This window comes from Antechinus flavipes, chromosome 2 (assembly GCF_016432865.1).
Source record: "Antechinus flavipes isolate AdamAnt ecotype Samford, QLD, Australia chromosome 2, AdamAnt_v2, whole genome shotgun sequence".
In the NCBI taxonomy this organism is placed as follows: Eukaryota; Metazoa; Chordata; class Mammalia; order Dasyuromorphia; family Dasyuridae; genus Antechinus; species Antechinus flavipes.
In genome coordinates, this window is record NC_067399.1 from 191,272,353 (window position 1) to 191,294,909 (window position 22,557).

Genomic DNA, 22,557 nt, shown 5'->3' on the forward strand with positions numbered 1-22,557 from the left:
TAAGGATCAAAAAGGATTATATTTCTTCCATTTGGCCCCAGATAGGAGAGATAAATACAGTGGATGGAAATCAGAGAAAAGTAAATTTATTTCAATGTAAAAGGGAAATTCAATGTAGGAGGAAAATTCATTCAGATTCACTCCTTCCCAGTCATGTCTTCCTCTTTCACTCTCCCTTACCTTGTGTATTCAGTTAGTAGCCAACACTTTTTAATTCTGCTTCCATATCTGTCATATCCATCACAGTCTTTCTCCTTATACGATTCCTACGCAAGTTCAGGTCCATGTCATTTCACATATGCTATTGCAGAAGTCTCCTAGTTGATTTTTCTACCTCAGATCTCTCTTTTCCAATCCAATCCAAAGAAATATTCCTAAATCACAAATCTAACCACATTATTCTCTTACTCAGTGAATTCCAGTTCCCCAGAACCTCATCTGTTTGACATCAAATCTACCTTTCTAGCTTTATACATTCCTCCCTTCACATACTCTTCAAATTAACCATACTGGCCTTCTTGGTTTATAATTAGACTTATCTCCTGTTTCTGTACCTTTGCACATCCCTATGTGCTTCTTCCCCATCTCTGCCTCTGAGAATCCCTAGCTTTATTCAAAACTCAGCTCAACTACCACCATTTTATACCAGAACTTAAGGTATTGTTCACCCCAACTGTGCACCCCCAAAATATTACCTTGTATTTATTTTATATGTACTTGTATGTGTAGATGTCAAATCCCCTTTCTGAATGTTAGCTCTATGAGGGCAGGACCTATTGGCATTTTTGGCTTTGTATCTTCATCATCAAGCACAATTCCTAATAGATTCCTGGCATTGAAGAAATGTTTTACGTGTGTGTGTGTGTGTGTGTGTGTGCGCGAGTGTGTGTGTGTGTGTATGTATATATGTATATAAATGTTCTAGAGATCACTAGGCCAAGAGAACAACTGATACTCTTTTACACAAACTGCTTGTAATTATCTACTCTGAAAATTTAATTATCCACAGATGACCACAGATTGATGGCATGTTTTTAGTTTTTTGTTCTGTTTTGTTTTATTTTACCTAAGACTATATAGACACTTCTTCATATTAATTATCTTTTGTAGGGAAATTTATTATTGTGCAATTGATAACTACTGCTTATTACAATTACTAGTTTAAAATATAGTTTCATTTAGAGAATGTTATCAAAGATTTTCAGATTTAGTTAAAATATAGAGTATCTCATAAACCCACAGCTTCCTTAATTGATAATCTTACCTGCCAAGAAGTAGGAAATAAAAGAGTTGACTGAAAAATACATTGTGTAGCAATAATTCCAATAAATAAAATGCTTGAACTTATTTCATAAGAGAGCCTCATATCTTTATTCATACTTCATTCCTTCATATTTTGTAAACATCTTAACTTTATCTCTTTTATTCTTTATGTGTTTTTGTTTGTTTTGTTTTGTTTTGATGAGGCAATTGGGGTTAAGTGAACTCAGATCCTTCTGAATTTAGGGCTGGTGCTCTATCCACTGCACCGCTTAGTTGCCCTTTATTTATGTCTTTTGAAAGCTGATAATAGAGCATTAGAAATTTATAAGGGAGTAAAAACCTTATTAGAGGCAGGCATACAATAATGAGGATAGAAGAGAAAGTAAAACTATTAACACTAGATACAAGAATTTTTTTTTAATTGCAATTGTTCGTTTTTTGTTTTTTTTTTTTTTTTTTTTTGTAAACATTCTTAAACTAGTATGAATTTGTATATGTACATTTTCAAAATATTTGGTAAATAATTGATTTTCTTTGTAATACTATATTTTATCTTATAATTTTCAAAGGCAATAAAATTGTATTTATTTTATGTATTTAAAAATATTTGAGAGTTTGAAACCATATTGTTAAGCATCTCCATGATACAAAAATGTGATGAATTCCTTGTGTAGAGAGAGAAGAGAAAATGGCTAAGGACAGAATACTTATGTTATTGATTTTGCAATGGAATAAGAATTCATCAAAGTGAACAGAGAAGGAAAAGCTAGAAACATCAAAGTACTAAGGGGATTTGTAGAATCTGAGATAACAGAGAGTATTCATCAGGATATGGGACCAACAATCTCCTAAGCTACATAGATCTAAAAAACACAAAAATGAAGACTACCAAAAAAGTCTATTGCATTTGGCAATTGAAACATTAGTGGCCTTATGGAGAACAGTTTATGACAGTTATAATAAATGCAATTGAATTGTAAAGTTTGGAGGAGTAAGTAGATGGTTAGCAAGTAGATAATGATAACTCTTTCAAGATGTTTGGCAATAGGGAAAAAAGAGATTCTGTGACAGGCTGAATGTTGAAGAAAGATTAAAGAAAATTGTTGGAAATTTTTTTTCTAGGTGACACATTCCCAGATATATATGCCACTATTTTGATTACCTTAAAAGTGTGTGTACATATATGGTCATTATAATCTTCACATATATTTTATTTATCCATCTTCTAATGTATTTTAAACTAAATTTATTTTTCTACAATTTTTTAAAGCACAGAACTGTTACACTTCGCAGACAACCTGTCGGGGGCTTGGGCCTAAGTATTAAGGTATATATGTATATTTTTCCATTTCCTATTACCTTCTTAAATTATATATGCATGAACAGCACACAATGTGAATTACTATTTCATTTTGGTCAATGTGTTTTCCAGGGAGGTGCTGAACACAAGGTACCTGTCGTCATCTCAAAAATATTCAAAGATCAAGCAGGTAAAAGAATTCCTCCCTACCAAAAATTATATTATACACTGTTATAGTTTTTGAAAAATGATTACTAATTGGGTTCACTTGGGGAAGATTTTATATCCCCCAGTCTCCAGTTTCACTGTATGTGTAAAGAAGAAATTTGACTGTGAACTATAATGTCTTTTACTTTTCATTTTAAACTTGTAATACTTTAAAATTTGATAAATTTAGCATATGGCATTTAGTTTTTATTATCTTGTGTTAGAATTTAATTATTTTTACTTTATATTTAAATTGATTACAAAAGTCTTAGATGATGCTGGTCCAGTTCTCCTATTATGAGTATTTTTTTCTAAATTTCAGTGATTAAAAATTAGTAATAAACAAGTTACCAGCAGTCGTTGAAATGTCAAAAGATAATTGTGAATAAAAAATAATAGACATGATAAAATTTCTTTAAAACATCATATAAATTAATTTGCACAAACAAATCTTGTAATAGAAATATTTGTATTAAGCATGACCCATCAATGGCAAAAGAAGTAAACACAGGGGAGTTTTAATGACATAATGCATCCTGGTTTTGTTCATATTGGATATGAATGTAGAAATTTGATTTGCATAAGTATAAAACTTGGCCAGGAATCAAAAAAGAATGACTTTTGATGGTCACATTTTTATCATTAAACTTTAAAAAGGAGTATCATTTCTTTCCCTTGATCAGCCTTTTCAAACTTTTAGATGACTTCCCTCCTTTTCTATCTCCTCTTTGAATATTTCTATGTCCTCATTCACTTGGGGAACAGGTCTCCTTTGTATATCTACTTTTACTTGCTAGTCATATTGTTTAATACATTTAATCTCCTAAATTATGAGCATTTATACATTTTTCTAAACTGAAAGAATATATATCAACACATTTTATTGACTGAAATTTCCAGGCAACACACTGAAAAACAACATGATAACATTAACAGAATTAAAAGAATAGGTGAGAGAGCAATAAGAATATGATAATGAAAGACCCCTTATAGATGTATTAGCTAAAGCCAAAGGGACCAATGATTAATTTACTGTCCAGTTCTTCTGAGGACTCATCATTATATGGACAGTGAATCTCATCCCAATAGTCATTATCCCACTATATACACATCTTGCATATCATTTTGTTCCTAAAGGTTGCATTCTCATTGTCTGTTCTTGGCAGAAGCCCCTAGGGAGCCAGACTGAATTTAATTTTCTTTTATATAGTTCCTTTTAACTATTCCTACTCAGATACACCCTAAGCAACTTGTCCAATTTCTCCTACGAAGTTCCTTTTCTTCCAAATAGCATTAAAGAAGCCCATCTTCCCTAGAGAATTAAACCTGTACAATAATCTCAAGTAGAAACAGTAAACACAATCTACTATGGATTTACTAACGAAATAATTTAATTCCTACAACATCCAAGAATGAGGGAAGAAAGGAGAGGATTATTTTAGTACAAGTCATTTGTGATATTATGATTAAAGAGATAGCAAAGGAAGCTGATAATAGAATTTAGATTATTTTTAGAATAATTGTATGTATTTACTGGGAGAAAAGTGCAGTTATATATTTTTAGTTCAAATTATTTTCTATAAATCTATAAATCTATTTATTTTTCTATAAATAAATAAATGGCTTCTTTTCTTCATGATTTTTATACATTCATGAAGAAAAGCATTTAAATGTTTTAATACTTGTTCTGTGATATTGTCCTGCCTCATTGCAACTAAACTGAGATGATATAATGAAAGTGTTTTGCAAAAAATTAATTGTTATATAATTAGTTGCTGCTGTATAGATAATAATAATAAACTATTACCTTTATTACTGTTTCTAACCAAAGGTGCATTTTAATTTTTGATAAATTTTGATAAAGATGCACTGGCTCCAGCAGACAGGTTTTATAACCCACTGGAAGGGCAGTGTCCAGTGCGAGCAGCTCCACTATCTTTAGATAATCTCCAGGTGATATGGAGAGATCCAGAAAGTGGTGAATGGAAGGGACCAGATAGGTTAACTTCATTTCTCTTTCAGAAGGAGTTAAAAATAATTCAATCTAATTTACAACAGAAAGGATAACATATATAAGGGATTTAGAACTAAGGATATAAACACAGTTGTTATTTATATTCAAGGGACAAGGTGATTCTCTTTTAGTCTGTGCCATTTCTGTTTTGTTTAAGAAGGTTGAAATGAATTTGAGAATTAAAAAAAAAATGACAATGAAACATTGTGGACATATGATAATTCAGTAATCGTTAGTCAGTTGTACCCTAAAATTTCAAGAAGCTAGCATGGACAGGAGAATATAGAACTGGATGCTGAGGATATAGACATCAATGTCCGGTGGAGGAGGATAGACAGCAATGTAGTAGAAATGTTCAGATACTGTTCAAATCAGGCATAAAGAAATAATAAGAACAGACCAGACAAGAAACAGATAAATAATTTCTTAGTATGCAGTAAAAAGTTGGACAACTCACTTTAGGGGAAAAAAATATTCCTTATAATCAGGATTCTTGAAATTCACACATAGTTAATGTGATTAAATTTGACCACAGGATTTTTATTGGATATTTCAAGTGTTAATAAGTGTAAAATTGATAGGTTGTTCAGAAAGACAGCATTGATTAAATTTTCCAAGTTAATAGAATTTAAAGTCTACAGAAGAAAATGAATCAATAGAGTTAGTTATGTTTAATCATTTCTTTGTTATTGTAAGCTATTTGCCTGACTGATTAATAGTTGAAAATAGCATTTCAAAGATTATTGCATTTCCTTAATTTTGTGAAACAAATATTTTTTTTTTAGTTCCTCATTTATATTATGTGCTTAAGTACTCGATATGAATTGAGAAACATAATAAAAGGCTTGGAATAAAAAGAGAAAAAGGGAATGATATGAGAAATCATATGCTGAGTTGGAATAGAAATATATATTTTCTCTTTATCTAAGTAAGTGGGGTAGGGAAGCTGCAACCAACAGAGCTGTTTATCTCAGAATAGCCATATTATTTTATTCACAGTCTTATTGGGCTGATGAAGCAAAGGAATACTGTCAATATAATTGGCCCTGATTTTGGCATTTGAAAGATTGTCATTCTCCTTATAGAAAAGATAGAGAATTATGTGTTAGACAACATTATTTAGGAAAATGCAAACTTAATTTCAACAAACATAAGAATGATAACATTTTTTCAATGACTTGTACAAAAGCATCACTCATAAATTCATAAATTTATGATTGAAAAAGACATTAGAGGCAATGTCCAGCCCTTTCATTTGAAACCCATACCTTCAGACTTCTAAAGCTAAGAGGAACTCCTTCTCATTTTACAAATGAAAAAAGTGAGATTCAGGAAAATTAAATTGAATTATCCAAGATCACAAAACTAGTAAGGACCAAATTGCATGCTTATAAAATTTGTATATGACTCAAACTGAAAAAGAAAAACAAATTCACTAAATATACAAATATTATTTACATAGGAAAACATTTGGTTTAACTGAATAAAATGCTATTGGGGAGAAACATAAAGTCTTTCACTAGGATTCAAAAAATTTATTTCCCAGCTACATAATAGAGATGAAGGCTTGACAAGATCTCATCTGGAAAACATCTTGGCACTTTGGTGCTTTGCAAGTTCAGTTTACTTTTCTGTGGATTATAAAATAGATTGACAGTACATTGAAAGCAAATGTTGCAGTCAGAAATATTTAGCCTTTTCTATAACATAACCCAACCTTAGCAGGTACCTAACCTTTTAGGGTTTTAGACTACTCTTCAAAACTCTTTAAGTAGTAATACAGTTGCTGAACAGTATAGGTAAATGTAGACCTCTTAATAGAACCTCTCTCTACCTAGGCAGGGAATATTTTTAAATGATACATCTATAAAGGAAGAAATTAGGATTAAGTTTACAGAAATCCCTTCTAGATCTAGAAATATGCATGTAGGTGTTTTAGTTTCATTATCTGTAAAATTAGGGAACTCCCTTAACTGGAATTCTTTAATTGTACTCTAGAGACCCTAACGGACTCCCATTCAGGGGAACTGCAAAGTCAAAACAATTTTTGTAATATTGTCATTTTAATTTCTTTTAAAATTTTAAATTTAAAAAATTTTAAATGCATTATTTAATTTAGCTAATGCATATATATACATATATGTGTATGTAAGTATATCTATCTATCTATCTATCTATATACACATGAATATAACTACATATATTTAATTATGGACCATCACATGCATAAACACAGTCTACTGAGACCAGGAATATAATATCAATTCTACATGTGAAATCATGCAAAACATATTTCCACATGAGCCATTTCAGACACCAAAAAAAAAAAAAAAAAGAAGAATAATAAAGTGAGAAAACCATACTTTGATTCATTCTCAGAAGTAGATCCATCAGAATTGCGGTGAATAATTGTAACAATAGAGTAGCTGAATCTTTCATAGTTGATTAATACTACAATATTGCTGTTACTATGTTACAGTGGTTTGGTTCTGCATATATACGTATGTATGACATAGTTCCTTTTACTTTTCTTTTATCTTTTTGAGCTATAGATCTTATACTGGTACTACTGGGTCAAATAGTATGCACAGTTTTATAGCCCTTTAAGCATAGTCCAAATTGTTCTCCAGAAAGCTTAGATCAATTCACAGCTTCACCAACAGTGCACTAGTACTTCAATTTTTACACATCCCCTTCCTCATTTATTATTTTTATTCCCTTTTGTATTAGCCAATCTTATAGGTGTGGTATCTGAGAATTGTTTTAATTTGCACTTCTTTAATCAATGCAGATTTAAAACATTTTATTATGTCACTATAGGTAGCTTTGATTTCTTCTGATAACTACCTCTTCAATTCCTTGGACCATTTTTCAATTAGTGAATGACTTATTTTTATAATTTCCTACAAATTTGAAAAATGAAGCTTTTATCAGAAAAGCTTACTTAAAAATGTTGATATTAATTTATGATTTATACTACCTCTTAGCAATGTGTAGCTTCTTTAATTATCTCTTTTCATTAAGTGTGTTTTTGCTTTTGCTTTGGCCTCTGCCAAAATCATGATTGCTACACCTACCTTTTTTTTCAACTACAACTGAACCAAAATAGGTTCTGCCCTAGCCCCTTATTTTAATGTCTTTGTTCCAAATGTGTCTCTTATAAACATTTAATATATTGTTTAATTGTGATTTTGAATCTATTTTGATAATTGTTTCTGTTTTATGGGTATTTATCCCATTCACATTCATAGTTATAATCACTGTGTATTTCCCTCCATCCCAGTTTCTTCAACTTATACTCTCTCTTTTATAGTTTAGGCTAAATTAATGTCCATGTAGTACAATAAATTTAAAATGACATATCATCTGATTATAAAAGTTTGTGCCACTGAAAAAGAGAAAAGAACAAGATCAGAAACTCTCATAGCAATAGTTAATGGGAAAATAAATTATGAGTACAAGAGATTGAAAATAATAAAATTAAAATATGGATTACACAAAATAATTTAAAAGGTTTTTTATGTAATACTAATCAATGTAGTTATAATTAGGAGGAAAATGATATGATGGAAATTTTAAAAATCAAGTATCACCAGTAAAAATTATATATCCAAAATATATATTATATTGACAAGTCCCTGGAACTAAGAGCTCTTCTTCAAAAGATTAATGGTCAAAAGATATGATTAACACTTTTTTTTTTTTTTTTGTAATTGCAAACCATAAATGGCATCTAGAAAGCATGTCAAATTGCTGCAAGAAATGAAAATTAAAAGATTTTTGCATTTTCACATCATGTCATTTAAATTGGTTAGATGAAAAAAATAGGAGTTTTGAAGAGGTTGTGAGAGAATAAGCATACTAATGCACTTTTGACATCTGTGAAGAGTTTTAGTCATTCTTGATACCAGTTTGGAATAATGCAAGAAAAGTTGGTGTACTAATTGTACTTTTTAACCAAGTAATCCAAGTAATAGGCATGTACCCCCCAAAATTCAAAGAAATCTTGTGGATTTCTGATAAAACTATGACATAAATATAATAAAATATTTAAAATAATAAAATATTGATACAACCAAATGTTAATTTGCAATAAGAAATGACAAATATAAAGAATTCAGAGAAATATAAAAAAACAGCTAATTTATTGTAAACTATTGCAACAAAAAAACCTGACATAAAAAAAAATGTAGGTATAAAACCTATTTACAGATTATAACACATCATCATCTTATATTTGATGAATATTTTATTAGCCAAAATTTTGTAGTAATTTACAAAAAGTACCATCTTATCTATGGAATGTGGAAAAAAATGAAATTAGGAGAATTAGGTATTACTATATATTTTTTTTTTTTTATTGAACTCGACTACCTTAAGGACCGCTGGAAAAATGTTTCAATAATACAATTATATATATATATATATGTATGTATGTATATATATACTTGTTTGCTAACATGTTTCCATTATATTTTAAAGATGCTTACAGATTTTTGAAACCAGAAGGGATGTCAGAGAGCAAACTAATCCAACCTGCATCTAGCCAGAAATGTCCTTTACTGCATTTCTGACAGGTAGTCATTCCCAAATTCTAGATTAAGGTAATCTTGCTACCATTTAGGTCCACCTTTAACTTTTAGGAAGCTTTTCCTTATATCAAATTTAAATTTATTTCTTTGAAAATTCCACTTGATCTTGTTAGTCTTTCTCTATCTAAATAACCAGAACAAGATTTATCTTCTTAATAATCCTTCAAATTAACTTGAAAAGAATTGTCATGTCTGTTGATATACTGTGGTTAATTTCTACCTATAAATTACAGCTTATGTTTCTCCCTTTCTCACTACTCACATAGACCATCATCCTAGCTCAGGTCCTTATTATCTTTTGCCTAAAGTTATTATAGTAGCTTATTTTTGGTTTTAATTCTTACAATTTCTTCCCTTATCATTTTATCCTCACCAGAACTCCAAGAGTTATCTCTATTATTCCCTTGATTTCTGTGGTTCTGTATTTCCTCTGGGATAAAATATAACTCCCCCCAACTTTCATCTAAAGATCTTTAAAGTCTTGTTCCTGCTTTCTTTTCCAAGATTATTGTACATGATCCTTACATTCTAAGTAAATTCCCCAAACCTGGACTTTACAATCCCCTCTTTTGTACCTTTATAAAGGCTGTATTCCATGTCTGGAATATATTCTTTCTTCAGGTATATCTATTAAATCCCTTGCTTCATTCTAGCTTCCTCTTATATTTAATCTTATGCACAGATCCTAGCTTCTTAGTGGTTTCTCCCTCTTTCTCAAATTAACATGCCTTACCATTCCCCTTTCATATCATCCTATTGACTAGAATGAACATTTTGTATTTATATCCCCAATAATTAGGATAATGTTTCTTACACAGAAAGTACTTAATAAATGCATTTTGAATTGAATTAGATTGGTTTGCATAGCCTCTCCTTACTGTTCACCAAGTTGTGTCATTAACATCCCCAGTTCTTTTTTTTTCCCCAAGTCCATAATGTATTATGAATTCTGTTCCCCTCAATATTGTAATTACACTTTTCATAATCTAGCTTTTGAATATCCTTGTAAAAGTATGGCAGATTAACCCAATAATTAAGATGTAACATGACTAGAGTGCAAAGCAGTTGAAACATCATTCATCTTGTTCTGGACACAAACCAAACAACCAAGAGAAAGAAATTAGCCAGTATCCCCAAAATGAAATATATGTATGTATTATGTATATAAGAATGCAAATTTAGCCAAGAAAGAAAAACCTGTCATTTATTCCTGTACTTTATAGTATTGGGGTATCATATTTTCATCCTTTTGAAAAAGTAATCTTCCTTGGATTTGAAAAAAAAAGATAATTTCTTTCTTTTTTTTTTTTTTTTTTTGCCTAAGGAATATTAAACTTGAAGTACTTTCCCATTAAAGAGTCATGAATATGTAATGTTCTTTTCCACAACCAATCCAGTTTTGAGCTAGATTTCTGAATTTTATGTAAGTTGACCATAAGAGGTCAATCTTTTGAATTTCTTGGTGTGAAAGATTTTTTCAGTGACAAAATGTATTTATGTTTCATGTAAGGCATTTCAAATGGAGTTATAAAGTCTCATGTATTCAGAAGATAAATATTCATATCTGTCAAAGTTTCATACAAGATTCATTTCAGGAATGATACCAAATATACATGCACATTTCATATATATGTGTGTGTGTGTGTGTGTGTGTGTGTATACATATACATATATAATATATATACATATACACATGCGAAGTTGCCATTATCTGTTATTATCCAGTTACATAAGATTAATGATATATACTTATTAGCTTCAATTATTACTTTTATTTGGAAGAAAGGATTGGAAGGTATTATGAATAGAGAACATCTGAAACAAACTGTAAGATGACTGAACATGTTGCTACTAATTACTCCCTTTGCATCTCAGATCAGTCATTAAATTGTAGATGGGATCTAATCTCCACTGGCAAAGGGAGATCTCACAACAGAAATGTCCTCAATAACAAAATTTAAGATCCTCTACATATTGATATATTATTACTCTTAACTCAAATGAAAAATTAAATAGATGAATAACTAAATTGTATATATTGAGAGTGCTACCATTATTATTTATGATAATATTTTTCTGTTCAAGTTTTTCTGTATTCAGAATGTTCCTAATTTTGTATGGCACAGTAATAAAGTTTTAATATGAGATAAATATGAAGTTTTTAATATAAGATAAATAAAATTCCTTTATGTCTGTGTATAAATTTCAGAGGATCAATGAGCAAGCATATGTGTGGATATTCTTAAATATTCCCTATTAGTATTCCCTAAATATAAAGAAGGTGGAACTTTCCCTCTCCCTTTGATCCTCTTGGAATTAATGGTGATATAAATGGTTCAAAGGGAATGCTTAATTCTAGTTGTTTTCCAAAATGGTTGAACCAAAATGGTTGAGCTAAGAGTGAATTTACACTAGATTAATCTGCCTAAAGCAACACCTAGTTTCAGATCCTTTCCTCTTCTTAAATCTTCACTTTTCCCCTTATTTGTAACTACCAAAAATAATCCAAACTTTATAATCATGGGGAAAGTCAGATCTTTTCTATATTTTTTGCAACCTTAATAGTCAACCAAAGAAAAGAATTAATTCAAAGTAAACACATATGTTTAAATGTATTAACAGAAACAAAAAGTAAAAAAAAAAATGAATTTTAAGGAGTAACTTAAACCTCTGATGTTACAGGAATGCTCATTTCTTATCTCTGCTTCAAATGACCTTGACTTCAAGCTTCATTTAGCTATTGTCCCATTGGAAATTACCAGATGTTGCTTCACTGGCTCCAGATGAATGTAAATTTAATGGCCTCCAACTTCTGATTCAATTTGCTTATTTTCAGCAAGAATTTCACTAAGCATTTTTAGGTTTAGGAAATGACTTGGAGTTTTGTCTTTGAAGTCAGATACTGCAAAGAAATCCTATGAACTTTCTTTTTTTTTTTTTTTTTTCCCTCCAGAGGAAATGTTGTACCAGCAAGTCTCCCTCCAGAAGCTCTGGGGTCTAGAACTCTAGAATTCAGAAACTGTTGAAATTGGAATTTCAAACTAGCCAGCTGTCAAATTTGTTGTGGGTCCAGAAAATTCTTTTCTCAGGCTGAATGCTTTTTTGTTTTGAAAGAATTAATAATTCCCTCTCTTGTACAGAAGATTAGATTTCAGGAAGTAATGAATTTGAATTTGACTCAGGTTAATAAATGAAAATAACTCTTATAGAACCAACATGTGCAAAAATATTTGTAATAGCCTTTTTTATAGTGGCAAGAAACTGAAAACTAAATGGATGCCCACCATTTGGAAAGTTAAGGTATATGCATGTTATGAATATTATTGTTCTATAAGAAACAGTCAGAAAGATAATTACAGAGTGGTTCAGAGAGACCTGGATGAAATGATTCTAAGTGAAGTGAATAGAATCAGGAGATCATTGTACATGTATAACAGCAAAATTATACAATGATCAATTCTGATGGATGTGGCTCTTTTCAACAATGAGTTGATTTGGGCCAATTCCAATGATCTTGTGATGAAGAGATCCACCTGCATCCAGAGAGAGGACTGTGGATACTGAGTGGATCACAACATATGATTTCCACTTTTTTGTTGTTGTTTTCTTATATTTTGTTTTCTTTCTCCTTTTTCTCCTTTTTGATCTGATTTTTCGTGTGCAGCATGGATAACTGTGGAAATAGGTATAGAAGAATTGCTGTTTAAAATACATTGGATTATTTCACATTAGGGGAAGGGATAGAGACAAGGGAGGGAAAAAATTGGAACACAGGGTTTTGTAAAAGTGAATGTTGAAAATTATGCATGTTTTGAAAATTAAAAAAAACTACTTTAATAATTAAAGGAAAGGAAAAATGACTCCTATGGTCCCATACTTCTGCTAGAAATCACTATTATTGTTTCTGATGGGGTTTTGGGATAGGGTGCTATCTCCCCCAGCAGCACCCTCCACCTAATATTAATACTAGAACTATTATCTTTTATAAGTTCTTTGGATGGAGGTAAGGTATGAGCTACAATTTAAGATTTTCTCCTTGTTCATTATCACTGTTTTACATTTTTTGTCATTTTTAATGTTGTCATTCTTCTCTTTCCTTTCTTTGCATGTTCTTTACAGATCAGGGACAGCCCCAGTAATACTTTTAGCACAAAAGAATGGGTGATTCCATTTGTCTTCTTATTTCCTTGAACTTTAGATATTTCATATCTTTGTCCCATTTGGTGTTACATTTTTCAACTCAATGAACTTTTTCCTACAAGACAAATCATATTCCTTTGTTATTGAATTTAACAACTATGTCTATTATTTCATATTTTCTTTGTATGAGAATATTTTGAATTTAGAATGAAATGCAACTAACCAGGTCTATATGACAATTGATTATTGAAACTAAGAGTAAAGATTAAATTAACCAGAATCATTCTCCCCTGGTGGTTTTAGAAGATGTGAAAGATCTCTGTCTGCTAGGTTGATTTAAGAGTACTCAAAACAGAAGTTTTGTAAAGCTATAACTATTAATCATTGCCTGTACAGTTTGGGTGTAAGAAGTGAAAGTTTAGAATTTTGATTTGCAGCTTAAACATCCTTTAACATACTTTCCATAACAAAGAAAAGGTATGATTTTCATACTTTGATGGAGTTGAAGTAGTAAGTAATTTGAAAATCAAAATAGAAAACACTTTAAAACAATCAAATGTCTTGCTCTTTAGCAAGTGACAGATAAAGACTTTAACCTCTTAGAACATGGAGATAAAGGAAAGTCAAAATGAAAGATCCACATCACATAATAGAAATATGGAATTATAAACTAGGACTAAGAACATGAAAGGGGCCAAAACTTGCACTTTCATTTTACTGAATTACTAAATTCCACTTGTTGTTTTTCAGGATGCTGAAGATTACAGTTCTCTATTTCTAAGAATGGAGAAATCTGGAGTGATCTGACAGGGAAAGCTTTCTGTATTGAAAACCTCTAAAATTCTAAGAATGGACTTGGGACTGTGAACGAACACACTCTGAATAAGAGACCCAAGGATCATGGTAGAGATGGAATAAGTACATAGTTCTCTTACATTGGATAATTGATGGAGGAGTATGCCAGAGATCTGCCAACTTTTTGAATTCAGACACAATAGAGGAGGTAGAAACCAGTAGCAGGAGCCTAAAAAACAGTGATAACCAAACAGTCTTGAGCAGGAGTTAGAATGGAACAAAGTGCAAAATCAAAAACTGAGGCTAGAGATATTAACTGACTGAAGAAGAGACTGAAAATGCTGCTATAGATATAATCCCAAAAGAAGAAAATAACTCCACCATAAACATAAGTAAAAAGTAATAGGAAAAAAAAGAGTTTGACCATGAAGGCTGAGTGCTTGAACTAAATGAAAGTAGAGTTGGAAATATAAGAACTATGAAGAAAATAGTGAAAGAGAAATATATACTTAGGATTATAAGGTAGACATCTTTACCCAACAGGCAAAGACTCTGAAAATTAGAATGGAACAAACTCAAGGAATCTAGGAAACCAAAAAAAGTTAGAATAAAATGGCAATATTGGAGGCAAAAAGCAAATTTAAGGCATCTGTTATATTAAAAGCAAACAACATGTCCAAGAGAGATCATTTATGGGTTATTAGATTCTCTGAGAACTACAATTAAAAAAGTAATGCATACAGTATTTTAGGGAACTATATGAAAATTGACCAGATCTATTATAAACAGAGAGGAAAGTTTAAAACATAATAGAAAGAATATACTAGTAAATATCTAAAACAAACCTGATTATGAACAATATGTACTCATCTTTCAAATTAAAGATGACACAATAGATTAGGTAAAGATTCCATTGGTAAATTGTTTAGAAATAACAAAAATATAATGATTAAAGTCAAGATGATGGACAGTAGTAGAATTTATTATACTTTAGTCAAACTCAAAAGAACAAATGATAAAATGATGATCTCAGACATGAAAACAATAAAAATATATTTGATGAAAAAGGATAAAAATGGGAACTCCACATTAAGCTTGAAGTTACCAAAGATGATGGAATAATATCAAAACTAGTATGTGCTGAATGACATAAAATCTAAATATGGAAAAGAAAAATCAACAAACTTATAATAAGAAAGAGGCAAAATAATTATAATAGTTTGTCACTTGAATATGGATGTTTCAGATTGAGAAAAAATTAAACAGATAAACAGAAATAATAAGAAACTTATTAGAATTTTAGAAAAGTTAAATATAATAGATAGCTGATAATTGCCCAATGGAAAATAAGATAATCATATTTCTAAGATGTTTATAAAACATTACAAAATTAGCACACCATTTAATTATCATAACATAATAAATTTTGTAATCAATTTAGAAAACTTAGTAACTAAATAACTTCATTCCAAATAATTGGTGAGTCAAAGAATAATTCGTATAAAAGAAATAATTTCACTAAAGAAAAAGGCAATAATTAGAAAATAAATCTGAGTTTGTGAGTAACAAAAATATAATGATTCAAATTAAGATGATGGATTAACAAAGGAGTCTATAAACCACAAAAAGATCAAGAGCCTCTGCTCTAAGACACTAAGTTACAGGGATACTCTGTCTTGTGTTTGTAGGAGGAGTTTCCTCATCTTAGAAATGAAATGACCAGCCTAGTTCCTAGCTCTGATATGAATTATTGTCATTGCTGCTGGTATATAGTGATTCCAGCTTTTTTTCCCAAATGTTCATAACCATATCTCTACCCATTTTCTTTTCCTAGGAAGTAATGTTAAGTGCTCAGTCTTTACTTGAAAAACTTCACTCTCCTCTTCTTTCATCACAATGGGACAATAATTATATATTCTGGTGGTGCATCTCTCTCATTCTCCAAAATTTTCCAAATATCATAGTGATGATTAGATACTCATAATCTTTAAATTCTTCCAACATCCTTGGAATTACATTGATTGAACAAATTAAATAGTCTCCTTACTTAGTTTGCATTTTTATTTCTTATTAAAAGTTTGTGATACATACTTACAAATCTTAAAAAGTATTTTCCTAGATTATGGAAAAAGGAATAGTCCAGTTTTTCTTGATATTCTTATTTAGCAGTATTATCTTGTATAATTCAAAAAATCTCTCCCAGACTTAAGTTTCTTCAACTCTAAAATGGGAGCAATAATAGTATCTATATCATAGAGTTGGCAAAAGGTACAATTCAAATAATATAATATCTATCTACTCAATGTTCTTCTTAAAATCTAGTGAACCAAATCAAACAAATACTCTAAGTATGGTTCGAGGAGCACTCCTAAAGTTTTCTTATTCCTGGCCATTGTAAAACTGAGTTCAAATCCCATCTAACGCACAATGCCTCCTCTTTCTCATCTATAAAATAAGAATAAAAATAGCATCTACTTCCCAGGGGTTATTGTGAGTAACAGATAAATGTTATTAAATGCTTTAAAAATCTTTAAACATGAGACAGCTGGGTTTGACAGTGGATAGAGCATTGGCCCTCGACTCAGGAGGACCCAAATTCAAATTTGGCTTTAGCCACTTAATACTTATTAGCTGTGTGACCCTGAGCAAGTCATTTAATCTCAATTTCCTTTAAAAAAAAAAAAAGACAATTCAAAAGCAAGAAAATTGTAAAGCAGAATATGTGCATTATAAATATACCATTTTGTATATCATCAGTGTCTAATATTGTGTCTTTAAGAAAGTTGCTTTAAAACATTTTAATTCATTTGTTATTCTCTATTTCATACCTACTTCTCTCTTTCATAACTGTATTAGCAGATTTTTTCCTACCCTCTTCCCTTTTCAATTTAAAATTTTGTAACAAAATCAAAAGAACTTTAATCAAATGTATTATACGTATATAATAGCTTATTATCATAAGCTATATACAAGAAAGGAAACTCATTATTCAACACCATATTTCTAACCAGTCATTCACTTTTAGTGGCTACAAGATCAATATATTCAGTACTATGTTAACTATAAATATTTGTGGGATCTCTACTCTCACTTGGTCTCTAAAACAGGGACAAATTCATAATGTGGAACTCACAAATTGAAAATCTAAATTCATATTTATTTATATCTATATTTATACCCATATTTACATCATCTATATCTACATATCTATTTCCTATATATCTGTCATATTTATCTCTTTATGCAGATAATTTTATTTACCAAAATGTATTTCCTTTGTAATCATCTCTTCTATTTTATGTCAAAACATTATATTGAAAGTGAGTCCATAAGCTTCACCAGATTGATAAAGATATTGGAGTGGTTTGTCATTTCTTTCCCCAGCTCATTTTTCAAATGAGTAAACTGAGACAAATAGGATTATGTGACTTGCCTGGGTTGTATAGCTATTGTCAAAGGCCAGATTTGAATTCAGGAGGAGTCTTCCTGACTCCAGGTTCAGCATTCTGTCCATTTTGTCCATATCTTTTTACTTTTTGACCACCTTTTGGTTTCTGCCATGTATTGTGAATACTAGATTAGAGAATGTGAGTAGTTCAGTTTTCTTGCCTTAATCAATTTGTTATCCAAAAAAGCCAGACCGTTCATAACTTTACCAATAGGGCATTGGTCAGTTTGGTTTCCTGAAGTTCCTACAAAATTATTATTATCAGTAGTAGTAGTAGTATGTTTTGTTCATATATGCCAACTTGCATGATATAAAATGAAACTTGAGTTAATTTTAATTTGAATTTATGCCACTATAAATGATTTGGCACAGATTTTCACATTGTCATTGGTATGTGACAATACTTTGGCAAATTGTTTTTATACTATGATCATTTATCTACTGTTAAAACATTTTTGATTTTAAATATCTGTCACTTCCTTATTTATAGCTTGCATTTCAGACATTTAGCCATGCTATTTTGTACAATTTTTTCCCCATTTGACAATTTCCTATATTCTATCTGCATTGATTTTTGTTCATATCACTTAAATTTCTAAATGCATACAAACTATTGTGCAATCAAGAGACAGTTGGTACAAATGGAAGTGATCATGTACTAGTTTAAAAAAAAAAAACTTGATTGGTATTAATTGTAAAAAAAAAAAAAATCTGCCAAAAATATCAGAATAATAAAAAGAAATCCTGCTTAGAGGCGAAAGATTTAGTTTCCTAGAAAATTCCTCTCATCATATACAGATAATGAATAATGACTGAATGCAGAAATAAACAATTCCAAACAGGTATCATGATTGCGATCTGTCATGAAAATGATAAAAATGTCTTCCATTGTCCATTTAGTAAATTTTGATTTTCAACCTATTAAGCTTAACTCTGTGACCTGAAAGAATTCATATAGTTCATCCATATAATTTATTCTCACCTGTTTTGTGTTAAAATAACAAAATAATTCCTATAATAAAGAAAATATATAATTTATTATTTTTCAGTTCAAATTATAAAATATGTATTATGTCAATTAGTATAATAAAACTTAATATAGTATAGTATAAAACATTGTATAATATAGTATAGTATGATAAAATATATTGTATCATTAATGTAAGAGGATATAATATAATAAATAATAACAATAGAATACATCAAAATTGAACTGGACAGAAGAAATAAGACATAACACCAACAAGTATTTGTTTCATGTAATATTTCATGTAACATCAATTTTGAATGTAGTTGCTGTTTTCCAGTTAAAAGAGTAGTTTAATCTCAGTGCTCCATCCTATTTTATCTATAATTTTAGGCATTTTAAAGTTAGATTTAATCTTTTATTTAAGTGTGTATTTATTCTCTGTATTGGAAGGAAATTTTTTAAACATGACAGAATGGTACCAAATTAAGCAATGTGACAAAACAATATTCGTTTTAGTGCTTGAGAAAACTCAAACAATTAAAAATTGTTACAGCAATGTATCTAGGACTTATTTTTCAAAGTGGTTCTTTAAAATGAATTTATAGTTGCTTAGCCTCTAGGACCTTAGAGTCTATTTTATCAAAGTTATGCCACCTTAAAACTTTTAATAATATTAACAGCTTATATATGTAAATGGTTTTGTTTTAGTAATTCAGGACAGTTTAGGGTTGAGGAGAAAAGAAGGTGATAGATGTGTCATATGTGTCATTATTTAAAAGATTTGCTCTTCATTTTTTCTTAGATGAAAGAAGCTAAAGATCCATGCAATGATTTCCATTAAGATAAAGATGTGAGTAGTATTTAGGTGTTCTGTCTACTCTGATAGTAATTTCAAGAAAAGTCTTAGGACTTGTTTATGTCAGTTGATAGTATAGGTAATTTAGGCTGGAAATTAGTATGGGGAACTGGGAATATGAAAGTCACATCAGATATTATGGTATGAGTGTTTTGCTTTATATTTATATGTTCTCATTGCACTAGAGATGTGAGTAAGAAATATTCACAGTGAAAGTTGTTTTCCATCTGTATTGGCAAGACTGAGAAATTCAGCATGTATTAATATAACTGAGAAGCTTAGGAGCCATAGTAGCATATTTGAGATAGAAAAAATATTGGTGTAGCTGTAGCATCATTGTGGGAGCAGGAACTCTTATAGTTTTGTGTATGTGTGTGTGTGTGTGTGTGTGTGTGTGTGTGTGTGATATTGATAGGCCCTTTTGCCAATCTGGTGACTCACTTTCAATATAATGTTTTGAAATAAAATAAAAGATAACATTACAAAGGAAATAAATTTTATTAAATAAAATTATCCACATAAAGAGACAGACACAACAGATACCTATATAGATGATATAAATAGAAACATAGATATAGATATAGATGATATAAATGTGGGTATAAATACAGATATAAATAAACATAAATTTAGATTTTTCAATTTGTGGGTGCCACATTGTGAATCTGTCCCTGTTTTGGAGATTAAATAAAATGAGAGTAGAGAATATACAAATTTTCTGACATTGCTACTAGTTCCTTATTTCATTCCCACTTTAGAGTTGTTTGTGGCATAAAATAAGCTGAGGAATGCTAGTGAATCTAAATGACTTTAAATAAGAAGATAGTTATTCTTACTCCTTCATATAAATAGTCTCTAGGATAGAGACTAGGCTTCTTACTTCCTTTGTATTGTGCATACCCAGGTAAAGGTGTTCCTCTTCCAAAGCAAGTCTGTACCTTCTCTATAACTTGCAGTTTTAAAGGATTGCCTAGAACATTGGGAAATTCTGTAATTTGCCCAGCTCACACATTCATCCAGTATGGATCAGTGGTCATGCTTGTGTAAGGCTATAAGGACAGCTTTCTATCCAATGCCATTATTCTTCTCTTTAATACATGTGTACAGATAAGGCCAAGATGGCAGAGAAAAGCCAAGTTGTCTGAGCTCTCCCCAGTTTTCCTTGGAAACGATGTTTAATAAGCCTCAAAACGAATGGAGTAAAACAATTTTCTGACTTCAGATAACTTAGAAAGACTTCATGAAAGGTCTGTCTCTCTTGGGTAAAAGGGAAGCACAGCCCAGTGCAGCAGTGTCTGGGCAAACCAGCAGGAGGCACAAATCAGCAACTGAAGCATCTCAGTCCTGACTTAACAAGCTAATGGCATAGTAGGTGAGCTGTGAGGTTTTTATCCCCAGCACAGAAGGTATATTGCCGGCCCTGGACATTAGGCAACAGCAGACACAGCTAGTCCAGGCCACACTAGCACAATGAATAAGCCACCAGTACCTGAGGCCTCAGCACATAAAGCCTGTGGCTAGACTCCTAACCCTCAGTACAAGAAACTTAGGGCAGTGTCCCCTATTCTCCAGGAACAGAGTTGAACTTAAAACCCACAAAGTAGACTAAAAATGAATAAGAAACAGAAAAGTGCTTTGACCATAAAAAGCTACTAAAGCAACAGAGAAGACCCAAACACAAACTCAAAAGAGACAACAAATTCAAAATACCTAAATGCAAATCCTTAAGGGAATATGAATTCATCTCAAGCCTTCTTGGAAGGCTTCTTGGAAAAGCTCAAAAAGGATTTTTAATATTCATGAAGTTTATATAGGGAAAGAGGAATAAAATTTTACTACATAAAGACTCTAATCAGGATAAATGATTTAATTATTAGTATATGTGTATATGCCTATGGACATTTAGACATATTCATACATATATATGAACTATTTAGATATGTATATATGTACAAATTGCAATACTTTCAGTAAATTTTAAGAATCAAACATATCCATATATCATAATAAAGAGCACATACATTACATACCAGATATTATGAAGTGAATCCAATAACCATAGATTAATGAGCACTATAGTATACTTCTATGTAGTTTATAACACTGTGGTATAAAAGTTTTGCTGAAAGGTTGAAATGCCCCCCCCCTTTTATTTTTCTCCCAGAACAGTAATTTAAATAGGAGACAGCTACATGATACAATGGATAGAGCACTGAGCTTGGAGATAGGAAGACTTATTTTCCTGAGTTCTGGTCTGGCCTCAGATATTTATTATGTGACCTTGAATCACTTATCACTATTTGCTTCAATTTCCTCATGTACAAAATGAAATGGAGAAGGAAATGGCACTCCAGTGTCTTTGCTAAGAAAACCCCAAATGGCTCATGAAGAGCCAAACAGAATTGAAACAACTCAACAACAAAAGGTTAAATAGAGGTTTCTGATCTCTTGGCTTTATCTTTAGAGTCATGGGATAGTCTATAACACCAATCATCATGGCAGTTACAGCAGTACTACTATAAGGCAGTTATTTCTTTCCAAATGATGTTGGAATTCCCGAGAAGATTTATTAAGTAGAATGTTGCAGAGCTTAGATCAATAACTTTCAGAATTTATAGTACCTATATCTAAATACTTGATGAAGTAAATAGATTCAGTGAATACTGACTTCTCCTTCTATGCTGAATACAATTATGCAGTAATTATTTCTGTCAAGGAAAAGCCTGAGTTAGATTGGTACTTTCCTAATAAAATGAGAAAATCATAGGTCATTAAATGGTTAAAAGGAGTTTGGGACAGATCTGCAAGGCAAAGAAGAGTAACACATGTGATACTAGAAATTTTCCAAGTATGAAGGAGTTTAGATCTACATGGGTGAGCCTTTTTATGCACTGTAATTACCAAGAAATTCAATCAATGAGACCACAGGCTTTCAGGATGCTTCATTTAGGAAGATGCAGCTTAAACACTGA

The 22,557-nt window shown here is 30.7% G+C and overlaps 1 protein-coding gene across 2 annotated transcripts in view; it reads left to right on the forward strand.

Annotated features, from left to right (window-relative positions):
* The window catches only part of SNTG2 (syntrophin gamma 2), a 640,226-nt gene that overhangs the window by 222,544 nt on the left and 395,125 nt on the right, over positions 1–22,557 (forward strand). Inside the window, exons 3-4 of one of the 2 annotated variants that reach the window (XM_051976027.1) lie at positions 2,534–2,590; positions 2,696–2,753. In XM_051976027.1, coding sequence (XP_051831987.1) covers positions 2,534–2,590; positions 2,696–2,753 — 115 coding nt within the window. The remainder of the gene's footprint in view (positions 1–2,533; positions 2,591–2,695; positions 2,754–22,557) is intronic. The other variant, XM_051976028.1, reaches the window with a different exon arrangement.